At 38.8% G+C, this 27,483-nt stretch overlaps 1 protein-coding gene across 2 annotated transcripts in view; it reads right to left on the reverse strand.

Moving 5' to 3' along the window:
* Window positions 1-863: 863 nt before the first annotated feature.
* LOC308406775 (metabotropic glutamate receptor 4-like) overlaps window positions 864-27,483 on the reverse strand; it is a 219,593-nt gene continuing 192,973 nt past the window's right edge. The window contains exons 9-13 of one of the 2 annotated variants that reach the window (XM_080897993.1): window positions 17,775-17,911; window positions 14,290-15,225; window positions 9,496-9,742; window positions 8,716-8,761; window positions 864-3,647 (exon numbers count right to left, since the gene is read on the reverse strand). In XM_080897993.1, the coding sequence (XP_080754119.1) occupies window positions 8,724-8,761; window positions 9,496-9,742; window positions 14,290-15,225; window positions 17,775-17,911 (1,358 nt within the window). In that variant the 3' untranslated portion in view covers window positions 864-3,647; window positions 8,716-8,723. The remainder of the gene's footprint in view (window positions 3,648-8,715; window positions 8,762-9,495; window positions 9,743-14,289; window positions 15,226-17,774; window positions 17,912-27,483) is intronic. The other variant, XM_080897992.1, reaches the window with a different exon arrangement.

Genomic DNA, 27,483 nt, shown 5'->3' on the forward strand with positions numbered 1-27,483 from the left:
TTATTCTATTTATCCCCTTTGTATATTTTATTTATATTTGTCTCTGTATTTATATGTGTGTGTGTGTGTGTGTGTGTGTGTGTGTGTGTGTGTGTGTGTGTGTGTATATATATATATATATATATATATATATATATATATATATATATATATATATATATAACAGTTCTGTAACTGTAACTTTGGTCGTTGCTGTGCTTTTTTTGGAAGTCGAATTTCCCAGAGGAACCCACCCGAGGGATTAATAAAGTTCTATCTTATCTTATCTTATCTTAAACAAACGGGTAACACTTAAAATTAACTTAAAATTATATCTTTAAAATACTTTCTTCTTGCCTACGGTATACACTACTCTACAGAAGTCTCAAAACACTGCTTACTTCTTTATGTTTTGCTTCCAAGGACTCAGACTTTCTGTTAATGTTTAAAGTAGTCTTGAACAATAGTTCCCCAGCCTGTAGTTATTTGAACATTTTTCACAAGCTTTCAGTCTTGGCCTTTCTCAGTTCAGTTCAGTTCTCAGGGAGTTTTTCCTTCCCACTGTCGCCAAAGTGCTTGCACATAGGGGGTTATATGATTGTTGGGTTTTTTTCTGTATGTATTATTGTAGTCAGACTTTGATCGCTTGGAGAAAGGTTCCGTCAATTAACAGTTTGTGCAACTGCCTTGTGATTAGAAAGTGATTATCCACAGGTTGTTAGTGTTGGATTTACAACCTCTGTCCTATTTTTTACTATATTGTGACTGAACCATAAGTAGGCATTCATTTAATCTACAAGACAACAGAATACTCATAAAAATAATTTTAAATGTTGCTTTCTTTGCTAAGGAAATGCTCACTAAGAAGACACACCAACAACGTGTTAACAAAACAATCTTTTTATTAGAAATATCTTGTATAAAAATGAACATGCTCTACACAGCTTTTTTTAATTTTTATAGATAGTTCATAAATATCCAGGCACTGTAACTGTTTTTTTCTCTTTTTTTTTAATAATTTGGTACATAAAGCAGACATGATCAATCAATTTTAATAACATACATTAACTTGCCATTTAATTTCAGTCAGCAATTACATATTCTATTTTGTAACACAGACAGTGTTTTAGAAAAATAAAAGTAGGTGGGGAGGGGGGTCGTGGCAAAAAAGCAGTAAAATGATCATATTCACAAACACAAACAATCCCACAAACAATACTTTATCAAATGAGAAAACAACATTTGCGCAACACCTTAGACTCGTTGAAGCTGAGAGCTGAGAGAATCATTGATCAAAAAGCAAAATATTTGTAAGTTATAATCCTCTGCAGTAGTCTGGACTTTATGCCTTTCTCTCCAATTTTACCACACGACTTTCTTATGGGTTTTGACATGCAACATACAATTTTTGCATTACTGAGGATAACATTTAATGAGACAAAAAATCCAGAAAATACTGTTATTAGTAATATTTTAGAGAATGGAAACAGTAATGGTGTTTACACATTTTAAATTGTACACTGAATTCATCCGTAATAATGTTTAAACTGAACAACTGAAAGGTAATACTGGCAACACAAACATGATGAAAGAACCATGGAACATTTAGCAGAAGTAGTTTAATGGATATGAGGCACAGAATGAAGGCAGTGGCCCTTATTTATCAAGCAAGTATTCATACCTTTGATTTTTTTTTTTTTTTTTTATGTTCAGTACTGTGAAAACCAATTAATTAGTAGGCATGGAGCAGTGATGTATCACTGTAGAGATTTAAAGCGGTACTTAGAAACTCTTGATCACTAGGGGGCAGAAATACTTCAAAGTAAACCTGAGAAACTACCGGCTGGTTAACATTTAAACAATTCTTTTTGCACATCCTTTATACACAAACAAAGAAGTGTATCCTGCTGGTGTCATGTTTATGGCCTTTTGTCTATATTTGGGTTTCCAGCAATTTCTGTGGAAAGAAAAATAGGTGGGTCTTGTTAAACACAAAGTCAAATTGTTTGCTGGAAGCAAGAAATAATTAAGATAGCTGCCAAGTGGAAGGTGAACTTGCTACTACTTAGTACAGCATGGCTGTATCTTTTATTGATATATATAAAAATCAGACAATGGATTGAATGTTAATTTAAATTGTTACAGTATATGTTGAAACAATATATCATATTGCTAATTATGTTTGAACTTTTTGACCAGTTGTCTGAACTAAGTCAATACCTTTTCAAAATTGGTATTAACGCCGGCTAGCTACTTGAGCCTTGTTTTAAATCAAAAAAATTATTTTAAAAATATATTTTATCATTTCCACTTCAGGCATAAAATCCAAGACCCAGAAGAGGAATGCATTTTTTTTTCCATAAAAATCTTTTGCAAGCACACAGATTAGTCTTGTAGTGCATTTCTTCTGTCCCATTTATCATATGTTGTCAGGCTTTAATAACAATATGTCTGGCATGACAACAGCTTGTTGTTGTCTTTTTTTTCTTTAAAAATCTACTATATCACAATACCCTGCATTAAGGTACAGAGTATACAGTCTTTATTACAAGTCTTACAATCTTATTGAATTTTAATCAAAACTCTTTTAGGCTAAATTTGTCAATTACTTTCAACGCTACAAGTGAAATTTTGACAGTCTTTCAAAAGGCTTCAATAGGTGCATGATAAATAAGAGCCCCTCAATCTCAGATGTTTACAGTCAAGTGTCCAAGTCCTGACTGACATTTATGGAATGTGATGTCAACCATAGAGCTATTGCATGGCAATTTGTGTTTGGTTTGTTTGACTTATTTTCGTTCAGCAGAGGGATACCCCAAAAATGACATCTCCACTGTGAATGACCACGATGACAAATGTTGCATTCCATAGACGTTGACAACACAGCACAGTACACGTGATGCTCCCATAAGCATGCTCTGGGACTGTACACTAGGATTGCCAAAACGGTGGTGTCCTCATTATTATGAAACAGTAAAAAAAAAAAACTACTGGGGAGACCCACTGCCTTATTTTCATGTGTTTCAGATATATTTAGTTCATGTAGGAATACTGAGTGTACTGTCGTAAGGCATGTACAGTCTGAAGAGTACTGCAGCTTTCAACTCCAAATACACCTGTAACCAAAAATAACTACTACATTTTTTTTACACCACTTCATTTCGTCAGCTGCATTTGATAAAAACAGAATACTTTCCCCTGTTTTTACTGAAATGAGACAAACAATTCAGTATCAGAGAGAACTGAACTTGTGCTCTATACACTTCAGAAAAAATAAATAAAAATCTGTAGGCTCCAGGTGGTTCATTCAGCCTGCATCTGGAAACGTCACTGATCAATGCTCAGGGTGGGAAGAGGAAAATTAACTGCCCAAGCTCCCTTACATCTCTTCTCTCCCTCCTACAAGCTACTAATTTATCATAAAATTTGCATCCAAGCCTTTACATGATTCCATAAAAAAAATATGACATCCTTTGGAGTGACAAATTCCCATCTTTCCACCCCAATCCTCTGATGTAGCAGCTTGAAAGTTCTCCAGTGTATCCCCAATATGCCCCCACAATCAGGTGATTTCTCCTCAGGCAGGCCTTTTCTCCTCTTCCACGGCTCATCTCGGTCTTAGATGGCATGGTTACTGTAGCTTATGTATGTCTGCTTTGAGGCCAACACTGTAGTAATAGGGAAGAAGAAAGAAGGGTTAAAAATGCAATGGGTGAGATTCAAATAGGCAATCATAGTGTTGGAATTCTGATTTTTGTAAAGTTCTCCTTATGAACGACTCAAGTAAACAAGCACAAGTGAAACTAATTTTAATAGCTTGATGCTAATGTTAAATTATCTTAATGTCTCGCATGCTCACGTCTAAGATACAAAATAAACTGTTAGTGATGTGTAAAATGCACAAATTCAACAACATCTGTAATCACAGCCCATCTAATAAAAGCTGCAACCAACATAAATATATATCATAAAAGTATGATAAAAGAGGAACAGCTTGTTTTTATCTAAAGAGCTGTCCGTTTCTTCTTTTTTGGATGGTAATAAATGTTCCCTTGTTTATGGAGGATGTGCTGGTTTCTAAAGAAGAGGTTCTGTTCATTTTCTTATGGCGTATATAACGTTTGGGCTCATTTATCCAAATGATTAGTTACTGTTAATCTTTTGATTTCTTTTTTTATTAAAATAATAATAGTTTGAAAATATTTAGTAAAATTACTTTTATATTAAAAAGTAATATCTGTTAAATGTAAAAGGAATCCTCATCTAAAATCCTTTAAACCTCCAAATGACATTATTAGATCTAGTCTAAAAATCCAAAAAATATATAATGTACATATGACGTGAAATGGAATTATCCTCACATTTTACAGGTATATTATTTATGTTTGGTAACAGTATTCATTTAATGTATTAATTTGTATTATCATTTCTTTTCACCACAAATACTGATCTTGGTTTAGGCAGGAAAACTGCTTTGTTAGAATTTGGGTTAAAATACTACAGCAGCTCTTTTTTTTTTTTTTTCTTCAATGCTTTGTTGTTAGTTTGGCATGGGTGCCTTGAGGAGTCACGAAAACATCTGTGGTGCCAGTATAAAACCATCTTCCAACGCTGACAGTAAATAAAAATGTAACAATTCCTGCCTGTGTATACATACAGATGCATCATATTTACATGTTTTCCTCTTGTTTTCCCTTGAGATAAGTCTGTCTGGTAATATTGCAGACATTTTAAAAACATAGTATCATAAGATTTGACAGCAATGCAAAATTATTCAGAGTCACTTGAGTTTTGCACTCATATGTACCTGGTTCTACAGCATAGTAAAATCAGGAAAACTCTCTATTTTTTTAGATTATACTATTAAATTGCAATTCCAAAATACAAACTACTAAACTACCAAGCAGTTCACAGCAGTAGCATAAAATACGGGAGTAACCATTCAAATGCAAGTATTTTAGTGCATGCAACGACCTGTGGTTTCTATGTGCATCAAGCAAAGCATGCAGCAGTCAATGTATTACCATTCTTAACTGTGGTGTTTTACATGTAAAATACAATTAAGGCGATATGTGATCTGTCCCGGCCGTATAGCTTTTGCTATCAACGTTTGGTAATGGTTCTAATTATTCTTTTCATTGTTTGTGGAAATTTGTGAGCTGTGAATGAAGTACATAAGTCAGATGACCAGAGGGCAGACCACAGCAATCATAACAAACCCAAACCACTGGTCAAATGTGACTGTCATACATACAGTACCTATGAGTATGTGTGCAGTCATGCTTGTCTGCACACATATGTCTGTGCAAATGTGAGTGTATGTGTAATTTTTAAAAGTAAAACTGTCCTCAGCGAGCATGCTCTGTGGTGGTAATCACACTACCAATCTGCCAATCTGCCTACAGCAGCCTTGGCTGATTGAATATGTCAGAAGGGATGAATCCAATCAGAAGACGGCTGAAAGCCAGAGTAGGGGCAAAAGTGCTGCAGAGGAGAGATGTGCAATGGTAAACGCTTCTGGTATATTTGTCAGGGCCATACTGGGTGGGTGAATGGGGGCGGTATTCTTGCCATTTCATCCAAAGCATATCTTCCAAGAAAAGCATTGATAAATGAACCTTATTTGAATATTTATATGCTGCGAGGCCAAGATAAAGAATAGATGGTCCAGAAAGAATTGGAGCTGGCAGACCCATCTGTCTTTTCCTGTTCACTCTTATTGTTGTTGTTGTCCCATTACCACAAATTCCTTCTTTTGTCAACAGGGAAACAAATTACAGGGGACACATGGCTATCGCTTGTCTCCTCTCCGGCAGAGGGTTGTCATCTTCTCACATTAACAGGCTTTACCATGCTGATTGGCCATTTTTACAGCACCACACACCAATCTTGTTTATCCAAGTTAATATCCCTTGGTCCAGGGTGGATTTGTGACTGTGTGATTAATGCTTTATGTCAGTGCTTCCCAAACTTTTTCCAGCCACGTACCCCTTGAGACATGTCACCCTCAGCCGCATACCCCCTACTACGAACGACTCTTAATTAGTGTCTATAAATACATTGCAATATCGCATGCATAAAGATAAATACTGCACAGTCGATTATTTCTTACCACCAAATGAATTTATCAATATTTTTTAGTAATGACAGAGTTTTAATAACAAACTTTACTACTTAATACTAGCAGTGTATCAAAGGATTTATTAGAATTCACTTTTTTGTCGAGAGCATAAAGGCCATGAACTTTCATTAAACAGAACTTTATTTAATGTGATGGATGTGCTTGAGCAGAGGCACACAGCTCTTCAATGTTTGGCTCAATTTGGGAAAGGCTGAGTCTTAAATCGTTTTCCACACAAAGTCTTGCTCTGTATTTTGTTTTCATGTTTGTTAAAGCAGAAAATCCCTTTTCGCATAAGTATGTGGTGGCGAAAGGCATCAGAGTCTTGACAGCGCGCTTAGCCAGCGCGGGCTGTTCAGTGCGCAGCCCTATCCAGAAATCCGCCAGGTTCTTTTGAGCGTGTTCAACTTTTAGAGATCCATCTGTGGCGATTTCAATTAGGCTCTCCTGGTCAGACGGTGATAACGAAGTAGGCACGGCGGTGAACGGGTGACGTATCCAATCATTTGAGCCGTCCGTCTCTGGGAAGTATCGGCGTAACTGCACCGCCAGCTCCTCAAGGTGCACGTTACATTCGCGCTTTACACTTTTAGATAGTGTGAGATCATTAGAGCACAGAAAATCATGCAGCACAGGAAAGACTTCAGTGTTGTTTGTATCCAAGCAGTTCTTCCAAAGGTTTAACTTCTTTATCATGGCCTCAACTTTATCTTGAACATTGAATATAGTTGCAGAAACGCCTTGTAATCCGAGATTGAGCTCGTTCAGACGAGAAAATATATCACACAGATAAGCCAGGCAGGTAAGGTACTCTTCATCATGCAAATGTTCAGACAGCTCAAAGGGATGGTTACTGAAGAAAACTTTAAGTTCATCCCTCAACTCAAAGAAACGGGTCAGCACTTTCCCTCTAGATAGCCAGCGAACCTCTGTGTGGAGTAATAATGTCTCATGCTCGCTGCCCATCTCATTGCACAACGCAGCAAATAAGCGGGAGTTCAGCGGCCTGGCTTTCACAAAGTTAACCATTTTTACACTCGTGTCCAAAACATGTTTCAAACGGACAGGTATTCCCTTTGCAGCAAGAGCCTCTCGGTGGATGCTGCAGTGTACCCAGGAGGCATCTGGCGCGACTGCTTGCACACGCGAAACCACACCTCCGTGTCTCCCAGTCATGGCCCGTGCGCCATCAGTACAGATGCCAACACATCTGTCCCACACGAGTCCATGTGTGTTCATGAATGTGTCCAGCTTTTGAAAAATATCTGCGGCAGTTGTCCTTTGTTCCAGCGGTTTACAGAACAGCATGTCCTCCTTGATGGTTCCTTCATGAATGTAGCGCACATATACGAGAAGATGCGCTAGGCCAGCCACATCCGTGGACTCATCTAGCTGTATTGCATAACATTCACTGTGGCGTATGCGCAGAAGTAGCTGCTGTAAAACATTTTCTGACATTGCATTGATGCGCCGTAAGACAGTATTGTTTGATGATGGAATGGACTGTATCGTCTTTTTTGCCTTTTCCCCCAACATTGTCCCTACCATATCTAAAGCAGCAGGGAGAATGAGGTCCTCCACAATAGTGTGGGGTTTGTTGTTTTTAGCCACTCTGTAACTGACCATGTAAGATGCTTGTAGTCTGTTTTTATTCATAAGATCTGGCACCTGAATGCAGGTTTTACTTGTTGAAAGTGATTTTAGCTGTCGCTCAAAATATTCCCTTGGTTTATTTTTCAAATGGGGATGATTTGTCTCTAAATGTCTGCGCAAAAGTGAAGGTTTCATTGAGTTCTGAGACAATACTTTTGCACAAATAACACACTGTGGCCGGGGAAATCCACCAATATTTATACACGTAAACCCCAGCGAAATATAATTGTCATCATATTTGCGCTTCTTTGATGAGGTTGTGTTACAGTCCGTGCTGTCATGCTTTCTCCCACTTTGACGCTCCGCATCAGACACTTCATCACTTTCCACATGGCTGGCTCCAGCTATGCTAGCCACTTGGCTAGTAACCACAGATACATCCCTGCTAGCACTGCTAGCATCCAAATCTGATGAACACATTGTTGTTGAACAATCACCTGTGCGGTCACTGGAAAATGCATCTTCAGATATGAGCTTATTGGTTGTTGTGGCCGGTGTCTCTGTGGTAGGGCCTTTTTTTCTTGTTAACCACTTGTCCATTTTCGCGCTGCACTGAATGCTTGGAGGCAACTTCAACTGTTAGGTGTCAGTCATTTGGGCAAATCACGCCCATGTATTTTGTCAGAGCTATTTTTTTGCTGAACACCAGAGGGTGGTATATAGTCATGTATTTGACAGGCAAAAAAAACTGCATTAGCGCAAATTTCGGCTTTTAAAACTTTTGATCCCCACTCCAACCCCAACCCACGCGTACCCCCTACAGCCACTTGCGTACCCCCGAGGGTACGCTACGGTAGTTTGGGAACTACTGCTTTATGTCATTCAGGGTGCTGAATTTTAGCAGGGATGCTTTTTTGCATTGTGTAGGCAGGCACAGGTGTTGTGGTGAACATTAGCAGAAATTAACAGGAAAAAGTGCTCACGGATGACAGAAGAGCAAAGTTATTTTCTAATCAGGTTACCTGAGAGTCTAAAGTCCCTCACAAGGCTCCCCTCCCTCAACACAATCTGACACATAAGCACAAAGAGCAGTTGTTAGATTCACAGTTTAAACCAGAGGTTAAGTCTCAGCACCTATAAATGGGTTCTGTAATTGGATAAGATACTGTAACAATTCCCTTTCAAGATAGGAAGAAAACATACACATAAGTGTAAGTTGTCTTTTTTTTTAGTCCGGATATATATCATGGTATATTGTTCAGCTTGTCAGAGTAAAAAATCAGTACCTTAAGTAATCACAACATGTGGGGGTGCTTGACTGGATTTATTCCTGCCCCCACACAGGCACTGCCTGTTCATACCATTTGTCTTGGTGATTGAAATATCCTCATCTCCAACACTGAGTTATCCTTGCTTTTATCCCTTTCAGAATAGTATGGGCCCCCTGCCACACCTTCTGACTGGCAAATCCAGTATCAATATAGTTTTTGAAAATTTAACTATTTTGCTATTGCATACAGTAAAATTAAAAAATAATCCTTCAAATAGAGAAAATTAACTTCCAGTCTTTTTTGAAGGGAACACTTAACTACTACGTCACTTATGTGCAAGTGAGAAGCTAATGTGACACAACCCCTATCACTTCTAATTATTCCCATCGTTCTTTTTGTCATCTGTTAAAGAAAAATGTAATCTTCACTTAAAAGGAGTTCATTATTTTCTGCATACAGAGTGCATTAACAGATGCTGGTTGACCTGTCTTTCCTTTGTTGCATGGATGGATGTCATTGTGTGATACCAACCTTGTGTTTCAAGACTTTCACAAAGTTCAGATTTGGCCTCTCCGTTGGGCCTCAGGCCACCTTTAGGGTTGAACTTGTTGGACATGGTGGCTGCAGTGACCACAGCCTTTAGACTGCGTTTGCGCTTGGGTACGTTCTGCTCTGGATGGAAAAGAACCACGTAGACTTTGGGCATGTAGAGCATACCCAGAGAGACCGATGCACTGAGGCTTATAGAGATGGTTAGGGTTGTAGTCTGGATGTACATCTGTATTATAAAAGAGATAATAGAGACAAAATAATAATATTTTTTGGAAGCACTGTGTCATGGAAAGAAATGCGATAGTCTCAAATTAAACTGCGTACATAACAAGACCGAGTGTTGCTCAGAGCCTTCCCAGTTCAAGCTACAGAATGAAGTCACTCTCCTTTAGCTAAAAGGAAGTTTAGTGGACGATATTTCTATGTTTCACATCTTATATAGCAAATTGTGATGGAACACAGGAACATTTATGTAAACTGGTGACTCCTGACTTCTACCATCATTTCAGGGTTTGTTTATTTTATGATATGCATATAAAAAAAAAAGCCCCCCTGATGCATAGATGTTTTTACCCTGAGGTTTTAGACAACATCATTGTGTGTTTTCTGAAGCCAGTGACAGCTGCTACTCACAGCTGGGTAGCAGATACATAGCTATAGGCAACAACTGGGGAGTGGAAAGAAACAGCCTACAGCATAATAAAAAGGCCTATATCATAAATTTTTCATTTATGATAATCACCCTAGAACTCATACACAGTACATCTCTAATTTGTTACTGTAGAGAATGCGACGAGTCAGGGCAGATGTTAGTAGGTAGACAACATTTGGCATCGATTAATTTTTATGACATGCTTTAAATTTCTGTTTAAGGTGCAAAACCAGTGCAAAATATGAAAATACAGTGTCCTGGATTTAAATGTTAGTTTCATGAATTTAACAAAGAAACTGTGATCCAACTTCATCTTTTTCCCAATATCATTGCGTGAAAACCTTAATTGAATAAAGGGGAAGTAGAGAACAGCTTACTTTGCCTCTCTAAAGTTGATGAACACAAGGCAGTAAGTGTACAGTGAAACACAGCTGAGAAACATCCTTCAAAGAGATTTGCCCAAGGTTTTGTTTGACATTACATTTGCAGACATCACAAATGACTGAGCTGTTTGACATGGGAATAGCCAAAAGGGCTCTTGTCAACAGTTATAGATGATGTTTCCCAACATACAGTTGTGACATTCTCCAATCAGCCATAACATTAAAACCTCTGGCCTTATATCCACTAGATCCCTCTCATGCTGCCAAAATAACTGAACAATTGAGGCATAGTCCACAAGACCCCTGAAAATGTCCCGTGGTATCTGGCACTAAGACATTAGTAGCAGTCTTTAAGCTCTGTAAGTTTGTGATGTGGGGCCTGAATGAATCACACTTTTTTTTTATTGTAGGGGTTTTGGTGTTATTCTTTTTTTTAGTTATTCTTATGTTATTTGTTCTGTACTTGTATTAGATTATATTAATATATTGTGTAAATGTTATTAATATCAATTTAATAATGTAGTAAACCAAGAAAAGAGGTGGCTCAGAGATTTTAGGGTGTTTTCCTATGGGCTACAGCCACCCCTGTGTAGTGGGCGCATTGCTTAATGTCGCTCTCTTTGTATGGTTTCTTTAGGAAAAGAAAATTACTCTGAAAATCTGGACTGCCCTTGCAATTTATTTCATCTCCATAAACCTCAAAACATATGGTTGCTAAAAAAAATGGTTTTCACACCTTGAAAACCCTTGAGAGACCCAGTTGTCCAGTCATCAGAGTTGTGTCAAAGGGCTTTACACTCATCCAGTTCTTCTGCTCACAACCTTTCTCTTACAGAATTTTAACTAGTCCAATGGCCATCAGTACAACTAGATGTCAGTGTTGTAGCACAAGACAAAAATAACATTGGAAGTTACAAGGTGGTTTGTGTAGCATCAATGAGTGTTTTGTTTGGATTCTATAGGTATTATATTGTAGAGTGTTCAGTTAGTTCAAGTGGAAAGGCAATACCATGTCATGTTGATGTAAAAAAAAAAAAAAAAATGTAGAGAAGCTCTGTTGAAATTAAGCTGCCTAAAGCCGTGTCAGAAAAAAAGATGTCAGTGGAAGATGGAGGTGACAGAGCTTTGTGCTCCATCATTACTGCAAACAGCACACGAGCATTCCCTGGTGATAGAGGGGGATTGTTGTAATCTCCTGAGAAGATTACACATGGCCTAGGGTGAGTTTGGAACCCTAGCCCTCTAGAGTACAGAGTGGAGTTACTCTGTGAGGGCAGCCAAGACCCTTGTCCACTTCTATCAGCCTTTATGACATAAATTTCCCTGACGTGCCGAAATGGTTACCAATCTTCACCATTGGCACAGTGAAAGAACAGGACCAGACATAGAAAGTATTATGAACTTTCATCGAAGTCAGATTGCTCCTTTTTGTTTTTATGCATTCCTTGTCCAGAGGTAACCCTACCTATTTGTGACCCATGTGAACACAATCACTGGATCACACTCCCACAAAGTTGCCAAGCCTTGGTAAAGTGTTCAGGCTTTTTGGTTTAGTTATATATTTATTTTTCTAGACTTTCGTGAAATCAACTAAAATGATTTTTAACAAAAAACTCTCCAGACTCCAAATACACAGACAATACCCACTGCTACTACTTCACATCCATCTGCTGTGGTGACTCCTTGTGAATAAGGGAGCAGCCTAAAGAAGCTTTTACCTTCTTGAAAAATGCTCTTAATCAGTAGACTTCCAGAATTCTGGCTGAGAAACTGTGTCATTTGAAACATGCAGCTCTATGGCCTTTTCATCCCAAACCATATTCTAACTTAGGTTGTTTCCCACCAGCCTTTGTGTTTAAGACTTTAGGCTTTGACTGTGAATATATCAAATTTAATGTTTTAATATGTCTGGTCTAATACTTATTCTTTTATGACAGGCCCATCCAGCGACAGCTTTGAGGGCTCCATTGTCTGCCGGTAGTAGCAGCTATACCAGGACAAAGCTGGATGGCAAGCCTCTTCTCTCATGAATAGGGAAAATACATACTGACACATAATGAAAGGAACAGACTTGTTTCATGGCAGACATTTTGACGTTATTTTGAATCTCAGTAGGGAAAGCATAGGTGTGATAAAGATGGCTTAGTTCAGTGTAAAGAGCCAGCATAAGCACTTTCAGTGGAATTATACCACCTAAGTCCAATGCAGCGATCATTAACGGATCTAAACTGTGACAAGTTAAGATTTCAGCTGCAAAAAATTGTTAAATCTCTTCCTTAGAGATAACTGTGCTGTTACTAAGGCACTTTTTGTTGCTCTCTCCTTGTGTTCATTTAAAAATAATGAAATTAAGAGCAGCATTATTCAACAAATCTTCCTATTACATAATATAAAAAATTGTAGGGTGAAGCTACAGCTGATAATGTATTTATGCAAAGTGAGAATCAGTTATAAATTTATATATAATGGGTGTAATTAGAATAATATTTGCTGAATAAATAAAACATAGTTCATCTGTTGATCACTGTTAAAGTGAATGGCTGGCAAATACAACAATGTATGTGAAGGGCCTTTTTCATCAGTCGTCATAGTTTGTGATGCTTTTTTTGTTTTGTTTTTTTACTGTTAGACTGTCCAAAGATTTAGCTTGCAGTGTAAATCATATATGACCTTCAGTCGTTCAACATGCCTTTGATTTGTATATGTGCCAGTTCAATTTAATTAAAACCCCTAATACAGAGAATAATTTCTCCTATCGTTTCATCCACCTGCTTTTCACTGTTGGACATACAAATGAAGGCCAGAAGTGATTTTCACCTTCGCTGCCTCATCAGTGGCTGTGTTTACGTTCATGAATTACCATAGCAAATGGCAGCAAGCATGTTCACAAAAAAACTGCTATCCATTGTAAGACAACCTTATATTTCTTTTTTTCAAACTAAGGAGCTTTGTTTCCAAAAAACTCCAGATGTTACTATCAGAATACTGGTAGCCAATGTTCATGCAAATTTATCCCCACCTTTTTATGATATTAACAACCCAAAGGCTGCTATTATGGCTATAGTACTCCAATATTGAAGCTTCTGTTGCAGTTGGTGGTTTGACTTTTTCACTCTCTGCTTTTTAGATGTACATCTGCGCTGTGCAACCTCAAAATTAGCACTTGTAAGAGCTAATTTGCAATTCACTTTCAACTGACAAGCAACATCAACAGCCACAGTAATTTTATGCTACTTCTCAAACATGCGTTCTCTATTTCTGTGTGCATGAATGTGCAGTGATTGATTCAGCTTCACTGGGTGCAAATACTGAGTAGTCAAACACACATAGAAAGACAATTAAAGAAAACATATCCAAGCAAACTTGAGGTGAATGAATTATTCTCACAAGCCCACTTTAAAAGTCTTGTAATCCCACAGTGGAGCACAAAGCCCATCAGCTCATGATGAATAGCTCCACATATACAGACACAAGGAGCTGATGCTTTACAACAAACAGTTTGAGTGGCCATTTTCTTCATAATAAAAAGCACAGGAAATATAAAAGAACTACAAATGGAAAACTGACATGTGAACATGCACAAGTGAATTCACTAGACTATTGTAGCCTTAAATAGAGAACTGCTGTTGAAAGCATACAGACTACACTGGCATCATACCATTCTAAACCAGTTACACAACTGGGACTAATTCAATTTGTGACCTTACTCTTCTAGCAAATTTTAAATTTGATATTTACCTTTTCCGCTGATTGTGAGGTCCCGAAGAAGATGGGGATAAAGGCAAGCCACACAATGCAGGTGGTGTACATTGTGAAGCCGATAGGCTTGGCCTCGTTGAATGTCTCTGGAACCCCTCTAGTCTTGATGGCGTAAACTGTGCAGGTGACCATCAGAAGCATGCTATAACCCAGCAGACAGATGAGAGACAGGTCTGATATATCACATTTCAAGACGCCACGGGCCATGTCGGGATTTGCTGTGCGCTGGTCTACATAGTCTATGATGGCTTGTGATGGGTCAACACCAAACCAGATGCACACTCCAAGGAGCTGCACTGATATCAGACTAAATGTGATAACTAACTGCGAGGCTGGGGAGATAAATCGAGGGGCACTGACCGACATCTTGCCCTGCTCAAAAATCCTGTAGATCCTATTTGTCTTGGTAAGCAGTGCTGCATAGCTTATACTCATACCCAGACCAAGGAAAATCCTTCGCAGTGAGCATACGAACACATCAGGAGCAGAGATCATAAGGAATGTTGTAGCATAGCACAGAAAGATACCTGTCAGCAACACATAGCTAAGCTCTCGACCAGATGCCTTAACAATTGGTGTATCATTGTAACGCACAAAGGTTACAACCACTAACAGAGTGGCCATAATCCCAAAGACTGCAATGAGGACTGGTATCACGGCCCATGGTGAGCTCCACTCTAGCTTGATAATGGGAATGGGAACGCAGCCAGTGTGGTTGTCATTGGGACGCAAATCAAAGCGGCACATCTTGCAGGTGTAATTGTCTGCCTGATACTGATAACCATCACAATTCTCGCAGTGCCAACAACAAGGAATTCCCTTCACTGTCTTCTTGCGCTGCCCAGGACGACAGGGTTGACTGCATATAGAGGAAGGGACTTCTTGTGTTTCACCAGGCCACTGCATGTCATTAGTCTAGATGGAAAGGTAAAAGAAAAAAAGAGCTTTAGTAACTCTGTCTACACAAAACATTTTTTCACATTTGTGTGTGTTTTTTAATCTATTTCCTATCGATATACTTGGCTTTTTCAAATGTAGTAGACGCAGAATATGCATAAGTATTGTGTATTTTATTGACATAATTTACTATATCTTCCTATATTTTAATCATATAATTGTAAATATTTTCAGTTATTCATTATAGTACAATTGAAAGTACATTAAAAAGGTTATTATTGAAAGAATATTGACAATATTTATTAATAAAATAATTAAGATATTAAGACACTTACTACATGATATGAGTTACATTGAGACTATTATTTATAGTTATTAGCATGGTTTCATTGGATCGAAGTTAAGTTTTATTAACTTAAATGGGTGTGGAAATGGACAGGAAAGTTTAATTCAAACACCCAAATAGTTAAATGATTGATCTGACATTTCAAAAATTATGGTATTTCTTATTCTTCTTAGAGCTCTCAGCTACTGATGTTGGTGAGCTGGTGTTGTGTGTACTGCCATAACTCAGCTTCTTGATGTCTATGATAATCCAAAATCCTATCTACAGTATGCATGTAAACAAAATAAGAACACACAGAGGGAGACTTAAGAATCATTAATAGCAAAACATGATGGAAACATGTTTTTCCTCAGAGGATTTGGCATTTAAAATATAGTAGTTTTGATGCTTAAATATTCAGACACTGCAGATTCTGTGCACTATGTATACATTAAAAAGGAAATTGGTATTAGTGTGTAAAGAATGACAGCAAATGTCAAAAAAAGGTTGATGCAAATAGTTGTGTAAAAATGTTGTTTCCTCCATTACACACCTACTGCTATCGCCATGATTTTGAGTGTAAATGTGGTCACGCTGCATAATACTGTCTTTTGACCCAAAGCATCTCTGTTTCTATAAATTCTTGAGATTTGAGTCACTATTGTGTTGAATGATTCCCTATAAAGCTGCATATAAGCAAGATGTATTTAGCATAGTTTTGGATATTAGGGATAAGTTATGAGGAAGTGCATAAATTAAGCTTTACTACATATGGGTTTTCTGTTGCTGTAAATGTCACATGTAATGACCACAAGTTTAGAGACTGGTTTAGCATTGTTGGGATGGGTTTAATCCAAATGACACTATAAATTTTACAGTTAGTTTAGTTTTTAGTTATTTATGTTAAGGCCCCAGTCACATAGGCCTAGAAACCAGTCACTACAGAAACTTTCCATCAGTAGGTATTCGCTGTTGATGGGAAGTGATTGCTGGCTATTGCCAGATGAAATTTTTCACATAGAGGACACCAAAAAAACCTTGTGATTGCTTCTGGAAGTCGCCTATAGTTTGCATGGAAGAGATTCACTAACTACTGAAGAGACCCAGATCACTGAATAGTAGTGAAAATTAAAAAGTATGATGCAATAAAAAAAAAAAGGGAGACTTTGAAAAAAACAAAACAAAAAAAAAAACAGTGCCTTTTTCCTTTCCTTCAAAATAAAATTCACAACTTTTACTCTGAAGGTGCCGAAAGCAACACATTTCAAAAGGTGCAACTTTTACTTTGAAAGCTAATGGGTTCTGGTTTGAATTAAAGCACCAGTATTCCATCCATTTTGTGGTCGGTTCATGTGAAACTGCTATATGGTGACACATTTAAGGTGCAGGTATCCACCGCAGTATTCTTCTGAAAGATAGATGTTGCCATTCAGGCAATACCGCCACATCAGCGCTGATACAGGGAAACCAGAAGCAAAGATTTGGAAAAACAGAGTGGAGATTTTTTTTTTTTTTTTTAAAGCTTTCCACAAAGACACATGATTTCAAACTGTTGCAGCAAGATCTTCCAATGTATAACCTCTATAATCTTTAAGGTTATGTGCTAATATATTATTAAAATGACGGTAAAAAAAAGAAAGAAAAAGACGTGATTGCACACTTATGTTTTCAACCCAGCTGCTGTGGCACCGGTCCAACGCACCAGGTTACAAAAATAGAGAAATGAACGATTGTTCAAAGCTAAAAATTATGTCACATCTGTTGGTGTGCACTGCCATTGTGGTGTCGCTTGGACTGGCAGTGTGACTTGGTATACGGTTAGCATAAAAGTGTCTTATACACCACAGTTTCAGTACAGTTTAGCAAGTAGTGGGTGGGTGTTTGTGGACAAATTAACATCTTCCATGAACACTACAGGTGACCAAGGCAATTTTCTATCAACCAAACCAATCATATGGAGGTTTTTAGCATATCACATATAACTTTGAAGTCAACTGCCAGCAAGCACTTGCAAACAGTGTTCACAATGTGGAATTTTTTTTCAGTTTCTCAGTCTGTCCAGTAGTTGAAACAAGTGATTATAGTTTCAAAGCCAGGTGTTTTTTTTTTAACTTCAACTTTAAAAATTGAACTTTAATGTTAACTCATACTTTGTGGAACTTTTTAAAAGTTCAATTATTAATGAACATTAGAAGAAAGCATACGATATTTCAGACATACCTAACAGTTTAAAAATACATACGTCTAGGTGGAGTTGATCTGTCCAGTGACCAATGATTTTGTATTCTGTGGTGTTTTTTGTTATCTGGTATTGGTAGATTTCATAACGACCAGGAGCATCTCCATTCTCATTGAAGACCACAGGGGTGCCAGCAATTCCTAAAGAACATAAAGGCAAAAAAAGCAGTGTAGTTATTTTGTTTTAAAGAGGATACTGTTAAAGCTGAAATCCAGTGTTGAACATTGCCATAAAAATTCAAGGTTTGATTTTCAAATTAAATGAGGTTGCAAGGGGAACTTCAACTTTGTGCTGCTATAGTGTTAATGACTGCAGCAAAATAGATGTTGACAGGCATGTTCTCCAGGTCCTCTGAGAAGGGCCAGGGCTGCTGTCTGTTCATGTTCCCGTATCATTTCACACTCTTTCATTCTGCTTATTGCCCCATTGAGTGTTATCCACTAGGTCCCCACTCAGAGTGCTAACGAATGACAGCACTGATTTTGATTACCACTTTGAGGTCTCTCTCGTGTCCCTGCTTTTCTTTCCGAGCCAACCTACAATCCCCTCTTGCGCTTCAACTTGTTATAAAATTGTGTTTTAAGGAGTTGAAGATTTACAGAATTAGTGATGAGAGCCCGCCACCTCACTTATAAATGAACCAATAATGGTATCTCAGTTTGGCTGTTTGGTATACCACATTTGTTTTTTCTCATTTAATGAAATCTGACACTAGTCAGAAATTCTTTAACATATAACATAAAAATCATGCAGACGCTTGACAGTGTTTTCCAGCACTAGCGGGAGTTTATCATGTTCCACAAGTATTGACTGTACTGTCCTCTGTGATAACCAAAAAGGGAATTGTTTGTTTGAGTGTTTTGTTCTTTTTTAATAGGTCACACTATTGATTGTTGATTGTTGTTTGAACCTGTTAGCCAGATTTGGAAACCTGTGAGTCAAGCCATTAGACCAGATGTATTCTCTCCACCAGTGCAGATTTGTGTTTGTCAGAGGTCTCATCAAAATCCATAGAACGTAATTGCATTAGTGTCATCCTGGTGTATCAACCAGAGAGCATGTCTGAGACAACAGCAGGCAGTAATTGCAATTATGAAGATTTTCTTGCTCACCTCAGCAATAGAAGAAATTTGAGTAGGATGTGTATTTCCACTAATTTGATTGCCTTAATCAATTAGTTTCACATCTTGGGAGAGCTACATTTTGAGGAAACTGAAGACTGAGTCTAAGTGTTTCTTACTAACATGGAAATCAAATGGATAATACATTAATGCATGGGCATGATTAACAAGTACTCACATTGCAGGTCATTTGAAACGTGGGCAGTATCCAATATTCTTTTGTTGCGTCACTATGACGTTTGCATTTTTGGCATTAAATGCTTGGCGTCGTTGATTTTAATCTCGTTGGTTGGATCTTGGACTTCTTAACTGATAGATCTCAGTGTGTGAGAGTAAACGGCTGTTTTTCCAAACAGCTGAACTCTTCCACTGGCTCACCACAAGGTTGTTGTCTCTCTCCTCTTTTGTATATTTTGTACACTAATGACTGTCGCAGCACACAGGCCAATAGGCATTTCATCAAATACGCAGATGACACAGTCATTGTAAGCCTCCTTCATGGTGAAGAGGATTCCCATGGGCCTGTTGTGGAGGAGTTTGTTTCATGGTGTGATCAGTCCTTCTTAATGATTAACACCTTGAAAACCAAGGACATGGTTATAGATTTCAGGAAGTCATCCCCTCATCCTGAGCTTACAGTGGTAAATGGTGCAGCCATTGAAATGGTGGATAGTTACAAGTACTTGGGGGTTGTTCTTGATAAGACCCTGTCCTTTGAGTCACATCTTGCTGCTACAGTGAAAAAGGCCCAACAAAGACTGTACTTTTTAAGGAGGTTGAGAGGTTTTAATGTTTCATCTGAAATGATGACTCTCTTTTATAAAAGTTTTATTGAATCTGTTTTAACTTTCTGTATCATTGCTTGGTACGGTAGTATGTCCATGGATAATAAGACCAGACTTAACAATCTGGTTAAAGTGGCGGGCAAGATTTTAGGGAGGTCTCAGGTCCTGCTTGTGGACTTTTATAACAGGCAGGTGCTGAGGAAGGCAACTTCTGTCCTGTTGTGTTCAGATCATCCTCTCTTTAACGATTTTCAACTGCTTCCATCAGGTCGTCGTTATAAAATGACTGCAGTGAAGACAAAGCGACACAAATTGTCATTTGTACCTAGTGCTATTATCTTAATTAACAACACTAAATTGTAAGTGTTGTTGCCATTGCACATTGCACTTTTTTCGATGGAATATCTAGGTTGTTTTATCAGGCTTATATTATATTATAGTATTTTTTTAATGAGTGTACGTGATGTGTTGGTTGTATGTTTGTTGTTTGTTTTGACATACTGCGAATCAATTTCCCATCAGGGACAATAAAGTTACCATTGACCATTGACCATTGATGCCATCTTAGTGAACTTTATTTCTTGCTTCATCTTTTTTTAAATCACATTACAAAAAAATCTAAGGACAGTACTGCTTTCCAGTTGCATGGCTTTCTGTACTGCAAGAACTGACGCTACAGTTCCCAGACCACCTTTCGATGGTTATTATCGAATCAATTTGCCAGATTAAGGGCCCCAAGGTGTTGCTGATTATCTTTTCAGTATTTACTCTTCGGACTTTCGGACTGCCTCGAAGAGATTCTGGCAAACCGTCAGACGTCTCAGGAGGGGAAAGCGGTGCTCTACCTGCACTGTGTATAGTGCTGGCGGAGCGCTGCTGACGTCGACTGAGAAAATTGTCAGGCGGTGGAAGGAATACTTCGAGGACCTCCTTAATCCCACTGACACGTCTTCCGAGGAGGAAGCAGAGTCTGGGGATGAGGGGAATGACCCGCCAATTTCCGGGGGCGAGGTCACTGAGGCAGTTAAACAACTCCTTGGTGGCAGAGCCCCTGGTGTTGATGAGGTCCGCCCCGAGTTCCTGAAGGCTCTGGACGTTGTAGGGCTGTCCTGGTTGACACGCCTCTGCAATGTTGCGTGGAGATCAGGGGCAGTACCTGTGGACTGGCAGACCGGGGTGGTGGTCCCCATCTTTAAGAAAGGGGACCGGAGGGTGTGTTCCAACTACAGGGGGATCACACTCCTCAGCCTCCCTGGGAAAGTCTATGCCAGGGTGCTGGAAAGGAGAGTTCGTCCGTTAGTCGAACCTCGGATACAGGAGGAACAATGCGGTTTCCGTCCTGGTCGCGGAACACTGGACCAGCTCTTTATCCTCTCCAGGATACTTGAGGGTGCATGGGAGTTTGCCCAACCAGTCTACATGTGTTTTGTGGACTTGGAGAAGGCATTTGACCGTGTCCCTCGGGGTGTCCTGTGGGAGGTGTTGCGGGAATATGGGGTGTCTGGCCCATTGCTACGGGCCATTCGATCCCTATACAACCGTTGCAAGAGCTTGGTTCGCATTGCCGGCAATAAGTCGGACTCGTTCCCGGTGGGTGATGGGCTCCGCCAGGGCTGCCCTTTGTCACCGGTTCTGTTCATAATTTTTATGGACAGGATTTCTAGGTGCAGCCAAGTGGCGGAGGGCTTTCGCTTTGGTGGCCTCAGAATCTCATCTCTGATTTTTGCAGATGATGTGGTTCTGTTGGCTTCATCGGGTGAGGGCCTCCAGCTCGCACTGGAGCCGAGTGTGAAGCAGCGGGAATGAGGATCAGCACCTCCAAATCTGAGGCCATGGTTCTCAGCCGGAAAAGGGTGGAGTGCCCACTCCGGGTCGGGGATGAGTTCCTGCCCCAAGTGGAGGAGTTCAAGTATCTCGGGGTCTTGTTCGCGAGTGATGGGAGAAGGGAGCCGGAGATCGACAGACGGATTGGGGCTGCAGCTGCAGTAATGCGGACGCTGCACCGGTCCGTCGTGGTGAAGAGGGAGCTGAGTGTAAAAGCGAAGCTCTCAATTTACCGGTCGGTCTACGTCCCTACCCTCACCTATGGCCACGAGCTGTGGGTAGTGACCGAAAGAACGAGATCGCGGATACAAGCGGCAGAAATGAGCTTCCTCCGAAGGGTGGCTGGCCTCTCCCTTAGAGATAGGGTGAGAAGTTCGGCCATCCGGGAGGGGCTCAGAGTAGAGCAGCTGCTGCTCCACATCGAAAGGAGCCAGCTGAGGTGGTTCGGGCATCTGACAAGGATGCCCCCTGGGCGCCTCCTGGGTGAGGTGTTCCAGGCATGTCCCACCGGGAGGAGGCCCCGGGGCAGACCCAGGACACGCTGGAGAGATTATATCTCTCGGCTGGCCTGGGAACGCCTTGGTATTCCCCCGGATAAGCTGGAGGAGGTGGCTGGGGAGAGGGAGGTCTGGGCCTCTTTGCTTAGGCTGCTGCCCCCGCGACCCGGCCCCGGACAAAGCGGATGAGGATGGATGGATGGATGGTATTTACTCTTCAGCTTTTATTGTCTTTTATGACACTGGGCTCAAGAATAATGTAGTCTTTCAAATAGTATCAGACCATCACAGTTTGGTGTTTTGCTTAAGATCTGTTATTATGGTATATACACACACTGCAAGCTTAAATTTGTTATACTTGAACATTTTTAAGAATACGATCCAGATCAACACTACATATGATTTGCTCCACATCTACAGTATGTTTTGTGAAATTTGTCATGCTAGTGTTGGTGTATTCTGGCTAATAAACAAACAGAAAAATGAGCAGTCTAAGCATACATCAGTGAAGTTTAAAATTCCCTCCATACCACGCATGAACGTCAGTCCTGGATTGAGAGTAATATATTACTGTTTGTGATATTTTCTGGAATATATAAAGATATAAAATTTCCCAAGTTTTCGTATTTTAACTTGATATGTCGCTCTGAAGATATGAGACATGCTTTATCTGACAAGTGATAAAAAAATCCTCCCAAAAACTCATAAACTTCTGCATAACCCTATTTGCACTGACTAAACCTCCTAACAAATAGCATTTTGGTCAGGAATATCGACAGAGAGTCACTTCTCTTAATCTTTTGCTTTTAACATTCTGTTGTTCCTGGTTGCAATATTGTAACCAGAAGGTAGCTGTTCGGCCCTAGTGTATATGAAAATTTGACCTTTTCACCTTTGTGTTATTTGTTTATTTATTTGATTTTGTTACTCCACTGTTGACTTCCAGACCCTTGATACCATTGTCTCTGTTTAACACCGACATGTAAATAATACCCTCCACTGACTGTTGTGCCCTCCCATCCTCTTATGTGTCAGTGTAAATGCAATGCCTGTTGACTGCTTTTGGGTTATCTTTTCTTCCCAGACCCACTCTCTGGGCTGTTAATAGACACACCACCACAGGAGACCGTAAGAAACAGAACTTGGAGTAATTCCTTTGACAATTTGAAACATACTGTATAAATAGCTATGTTGAAACCCCAGACTAAAAGACAAATATTTAATTATGACATGTTTAATATTACTTACCTACTATCAGATTTATGGTCTGCGAGGTTTACTTTATAACGCTAAACGGAAAAATAGTATTAAACAGAATTAAGTTTGGACTTTTTCTTAAATCTAACCAATATCAATTTATTTCACTTTATAATAGATAATAATCATGGATCAAAAAGTATCAATTTCATGTACAATATTTGTAAAGTTTTGGGTATCCTTTAGTCAGCGTGTATGTCTATAGAAAATTCCCATAATACACAGGGATCATATGGATGCTGACATTGTTCAGAGCTTTTAGGCTCCGATTCTGTGAACTGAAAGACTCTTAAAAGCAAAGCGAGCTAGGCAGGATTCCGGTAATGTGAAGCATTGATTTTCTAGCCATCGCTGTTGAAAATCCGATGGCTTCAGTGCTGACAAACCTTCCAGTAACATAAAACCATGAATAAAATAATGCATAAAGATTTGAAGAACACTAATTTTGTACTGCACATCTATACATATAGCATTGCTGATTAAAGTTTTATGGTGCTATGAGGATTGATCTTTTAGAACTAACCAAAGATGACTCCTGGATACAAATCTAAACAATGTCTTTACCTATTCCATTTGTTTAATTTTGCACAAATATGGATTGACCTCCTTGCACAGTAATAAGCACACTCACAAACACTTTTGACATAGACAAATTTCCTGAGTTCTGCAGTGTTTCCTTTCAGTATCCATCAGGGATGAAAACTGGAAGCTGCAAACACAAGAGTCAAGTTAAACTTTACTATCCTTGACAAGAACGAATGAGTTCATGTTTGCTTAAGTCAAACAGACACAAAATTTAGGCCCTGACTAATCACTGGGCAGTTGGATGCCTGTCTGGTATATCATATAATTTTGTCATCTGTTTTACAGATGGAGCAGATTGTTGGTCTTTAATAACTGCTGTTTGCTACTGTATTTACAGTAGGAGGCTAAGGGGGTGTTTTGTGTTTAAAATCCTTACTTTGTACTTGGTTGAGTCAAGAAAAGGTTGTTAAAAGCAAATAATGGTTGTCTGTAGGAAATGAAAAAACAAACCAAGGACTTACATTTTTAATTCCTTTCTTTGGGGAATTTGGAGGCCAGGTTAACACCTTGAACTCTTTTTCATTTTTCTGAAACAATTCCTGAACAATTTTGCAGTATGGCAAATTCCATTACAAACAGACAACTACCATCAGAGAACACCTATGTAGTTATTAGGTAAAAATCACATAATGCATGGAAGGGAATCTGGCAAATCAGGAGACAGGTACAGCGAAAGGTCATGCACTTGAAATTAAGGCTGGAATGCTGTACCATTTAGAGCACAAAAACAATTGAGCAGCTACGACAAAAATACACTTGCCGGCCACTTTATTAAGTACACCCACCCAACTGCTTGTCAATGCGAATATCTAATAACCCAATTGCATAGCAGCAACTCATTGCATTTAGACATGCTCAAAATGAACTGCTGAAGTTAAAACTCATCATAAGAATGGGAAAGAACGATTATTTTGACTGGAGCTTGGACTCACAGCCTGGGTATTTCAGGAAATGCTCATCTACTGTGATCTTTCTGCACAACAAATTCTACAATAAAGATTATGGTCTGAAAATCATCTAGTAAAGAGAATTGTTCTGCTGTCGACAGATGTGAACAGAATGAGAAGAAGAGAATGCCTTTAAACTTAGATTCTTCTTTACTTTGATTTGCATCATCAGTTTACAGTGGTACATTATTTTTAGTTTACTATACATGGCATCCTTTATCTATTTTCCATTATCTAGGAATTCTCTGTGCGAAATACCTCACTGATATCTGCTTTGATAGGATAGGAAGACAAAATGAACTTAAATAACTACTTGTTACAATCAATGTAGGTGGAAGAGCATCTCTGAGAACAACACATCAAAGCTTGAAGGATTAAAGCCGCAGAAGACCACACTAGATGTTACTTGTGTCAGCTGTGAACAGGAAACAGAGCTCAGCAACAGGAGATTGGAAAAATGTTGCGTTGACTGATGAGTTTCAGTTTTTGCTGCAACATTTGAATGGTAGGGTGTAAACAATGTGAAAGCATGGATCCATCATACTTTGTATCAACTGTATGTTTTGGTTGTTCTGGTAGAATGTTGTGTGTTATATTTTCGTAATACATTTTAGTACTAAAATAGTAGTAGTAAAGATTAAAGAAAGCCCTGAGTAGTGTTTCTGACAATGTTTATGACCACAGTGTACCTATCTTCTGACTGGCTTTTCCAGCGAGATAATGTGCATGTCACAAAGCTCAAATAATCTTAAACGGGTTTCTTGAACATGACAGTGAAGTCTCTAGTTTCCAAATCGCCTTTGGGGTGAGGTGGAATGGTAAATTCATGTCATAAATGTGAAAAATATTGTGTCAAAATAGAACAAAATCTCACACTATTTTGACTCTATGCCATGAACAATTAAAGCAGTTCTGAAGGTAAAAGAAGTCAAATTCTCTAGTAAGTGATTTTGCTGATGTGACACAGGTGCTCTTGACAATTGGTGAGAAAATAAATAATGGGTTGAGGTAAAAATGATTTGGTATATGTGGTCGGCAACAATATTTATATAATCCACATGCCTCATGCCACATGCCAGGACCCAGAGTTTACCAGAAGGAGATTATCCAGAATATCACACTGCCACAGTCAGCTTACCTTTTTTGCAGTGCATCCTACAGCTATCTCTTGCCCAAGGTTTTCATTAAAAGTTTATGGTGTGCAATAGTCCCAGCCTTTCCAGCCTTTATCATTTATTGAATCTTGGGTGCTCATGACCCTGTAGCCAGTTGGACTTATTTTTAAAGGTAGTTACCAAACTTGGTACTTCCAAGATAAGGAAAACCTAAGAATATCTTTATCTAGCTTTTAGAATCAGGTCCTTGTCAGTGCTGTTCAGATATTTATGCTTGCTCATTTTTTTCTTCTTCCAACACATTAACTTAAAAAATGCGTATTTATTCCCCACCCCTTGAGAGGAATTATTTATAAGACGCGGCAGTGTTGTTTACTTCATTTGCAAGTGATTGAAATGTGTAACTGAACTGTGTAATTCCTACAGCCACTAGAGGTCTATGTGAATTGAATGTAAGCATTTTATGTGTGAAAGCATCCCGCTTATAAACACTAAGAGTAGGATTCATCGAAGCTACTGGCCAAGCTCCAGACAGATACGTTAGCAACTGACGTCTGGATTCCAAAGAAGTGGAGCAGATTTTCTTTTGCTTCATCGACAACTTTCTTAATTGTGTAATTTACTGTATATTATTCTTGTCACATACTTAGCTGTAGAATGATTATCCCTGACCAAAAGATCCCACTCTATAATTGTCATAGAAATAAATGTGTCCATTACTATATAATTATCTGTGAGGGTGGAGCAGGTGGAGACTGTGTCAGACCACTCATGTTGCATTCTGCTTGATTGCATGGCCCTCTTCTCTTGTCATATAATTAACTCAAGCTGTTATAACTACTTACACTGACCTAAGGTAGACCTCAAATTTTCATATGTTGTTTATTCAATCTTTGCAAACTACAAGATTATCTTCATGCCCATGCTGTGTATATATGTACCTTTTTTTAATACGGTAAGGTCGGATCTACTTCATAGTGTCATTATACAGGCTTTTGTGAAATTATGCAAATAACAGTGGCAGTTTTAATCACATGCTGAAACCAGATGAAATCCATTTTTTTGTCTTGGGTCAGCTAGTGGTAAACAGTATTTCTCTACGTTTAAGTATTACAGTTTTATAACGAGACAGAGAGAAGCTGAACTTCTGAGTTTGAGAAAAAGCTACTTTATTAGCTGCTCCCTTCCTGACGAAAGGATTTGTTTTCCTGGCTAGAACTGCTTCAGCAACCTTTCACTTGTTAAATGAATATGTTAACCACTACACTATGGAGGCAGCAGGTTGAGAAGTAAGAACAACTCGACGAAATATGTATTGACATTTGCTTACTAAAGTCTGAAAAATTCCAGTTTTTGTGACCTTTATAAAGTTTTATAAGCACAACAGGATTTCCCTCAAATCATACACCGTCACAGTTCAGGGATAGTCATGAAGCTACGTTAAATGTAATCAACTCATATCTCTTTCTGTCTCAGAGACAACTGCATCCTGTTTTTGCCAGTGACACTTTACATTGGACAACTACTGGAAAACTACCGATGCCCATTTCTGTTGTGCCTTATGTTAACGTGCTTCCCACT

The sequence above is a fragment of the Rhamphochromis sp. 'chilingali' genome (assembly GCF_963969265.1).
Source record: "Rhamphochromis sp. 'chilingali' genome assembly, chromosome: 12".
Taxonomy (NCBI): Eukaryota; Metazoa; Chordata; class Actinopteri; order Cichliformes; family Cichlidae; genus Rhamphochromis; species Rhamphochromis sp. 'chilingali'.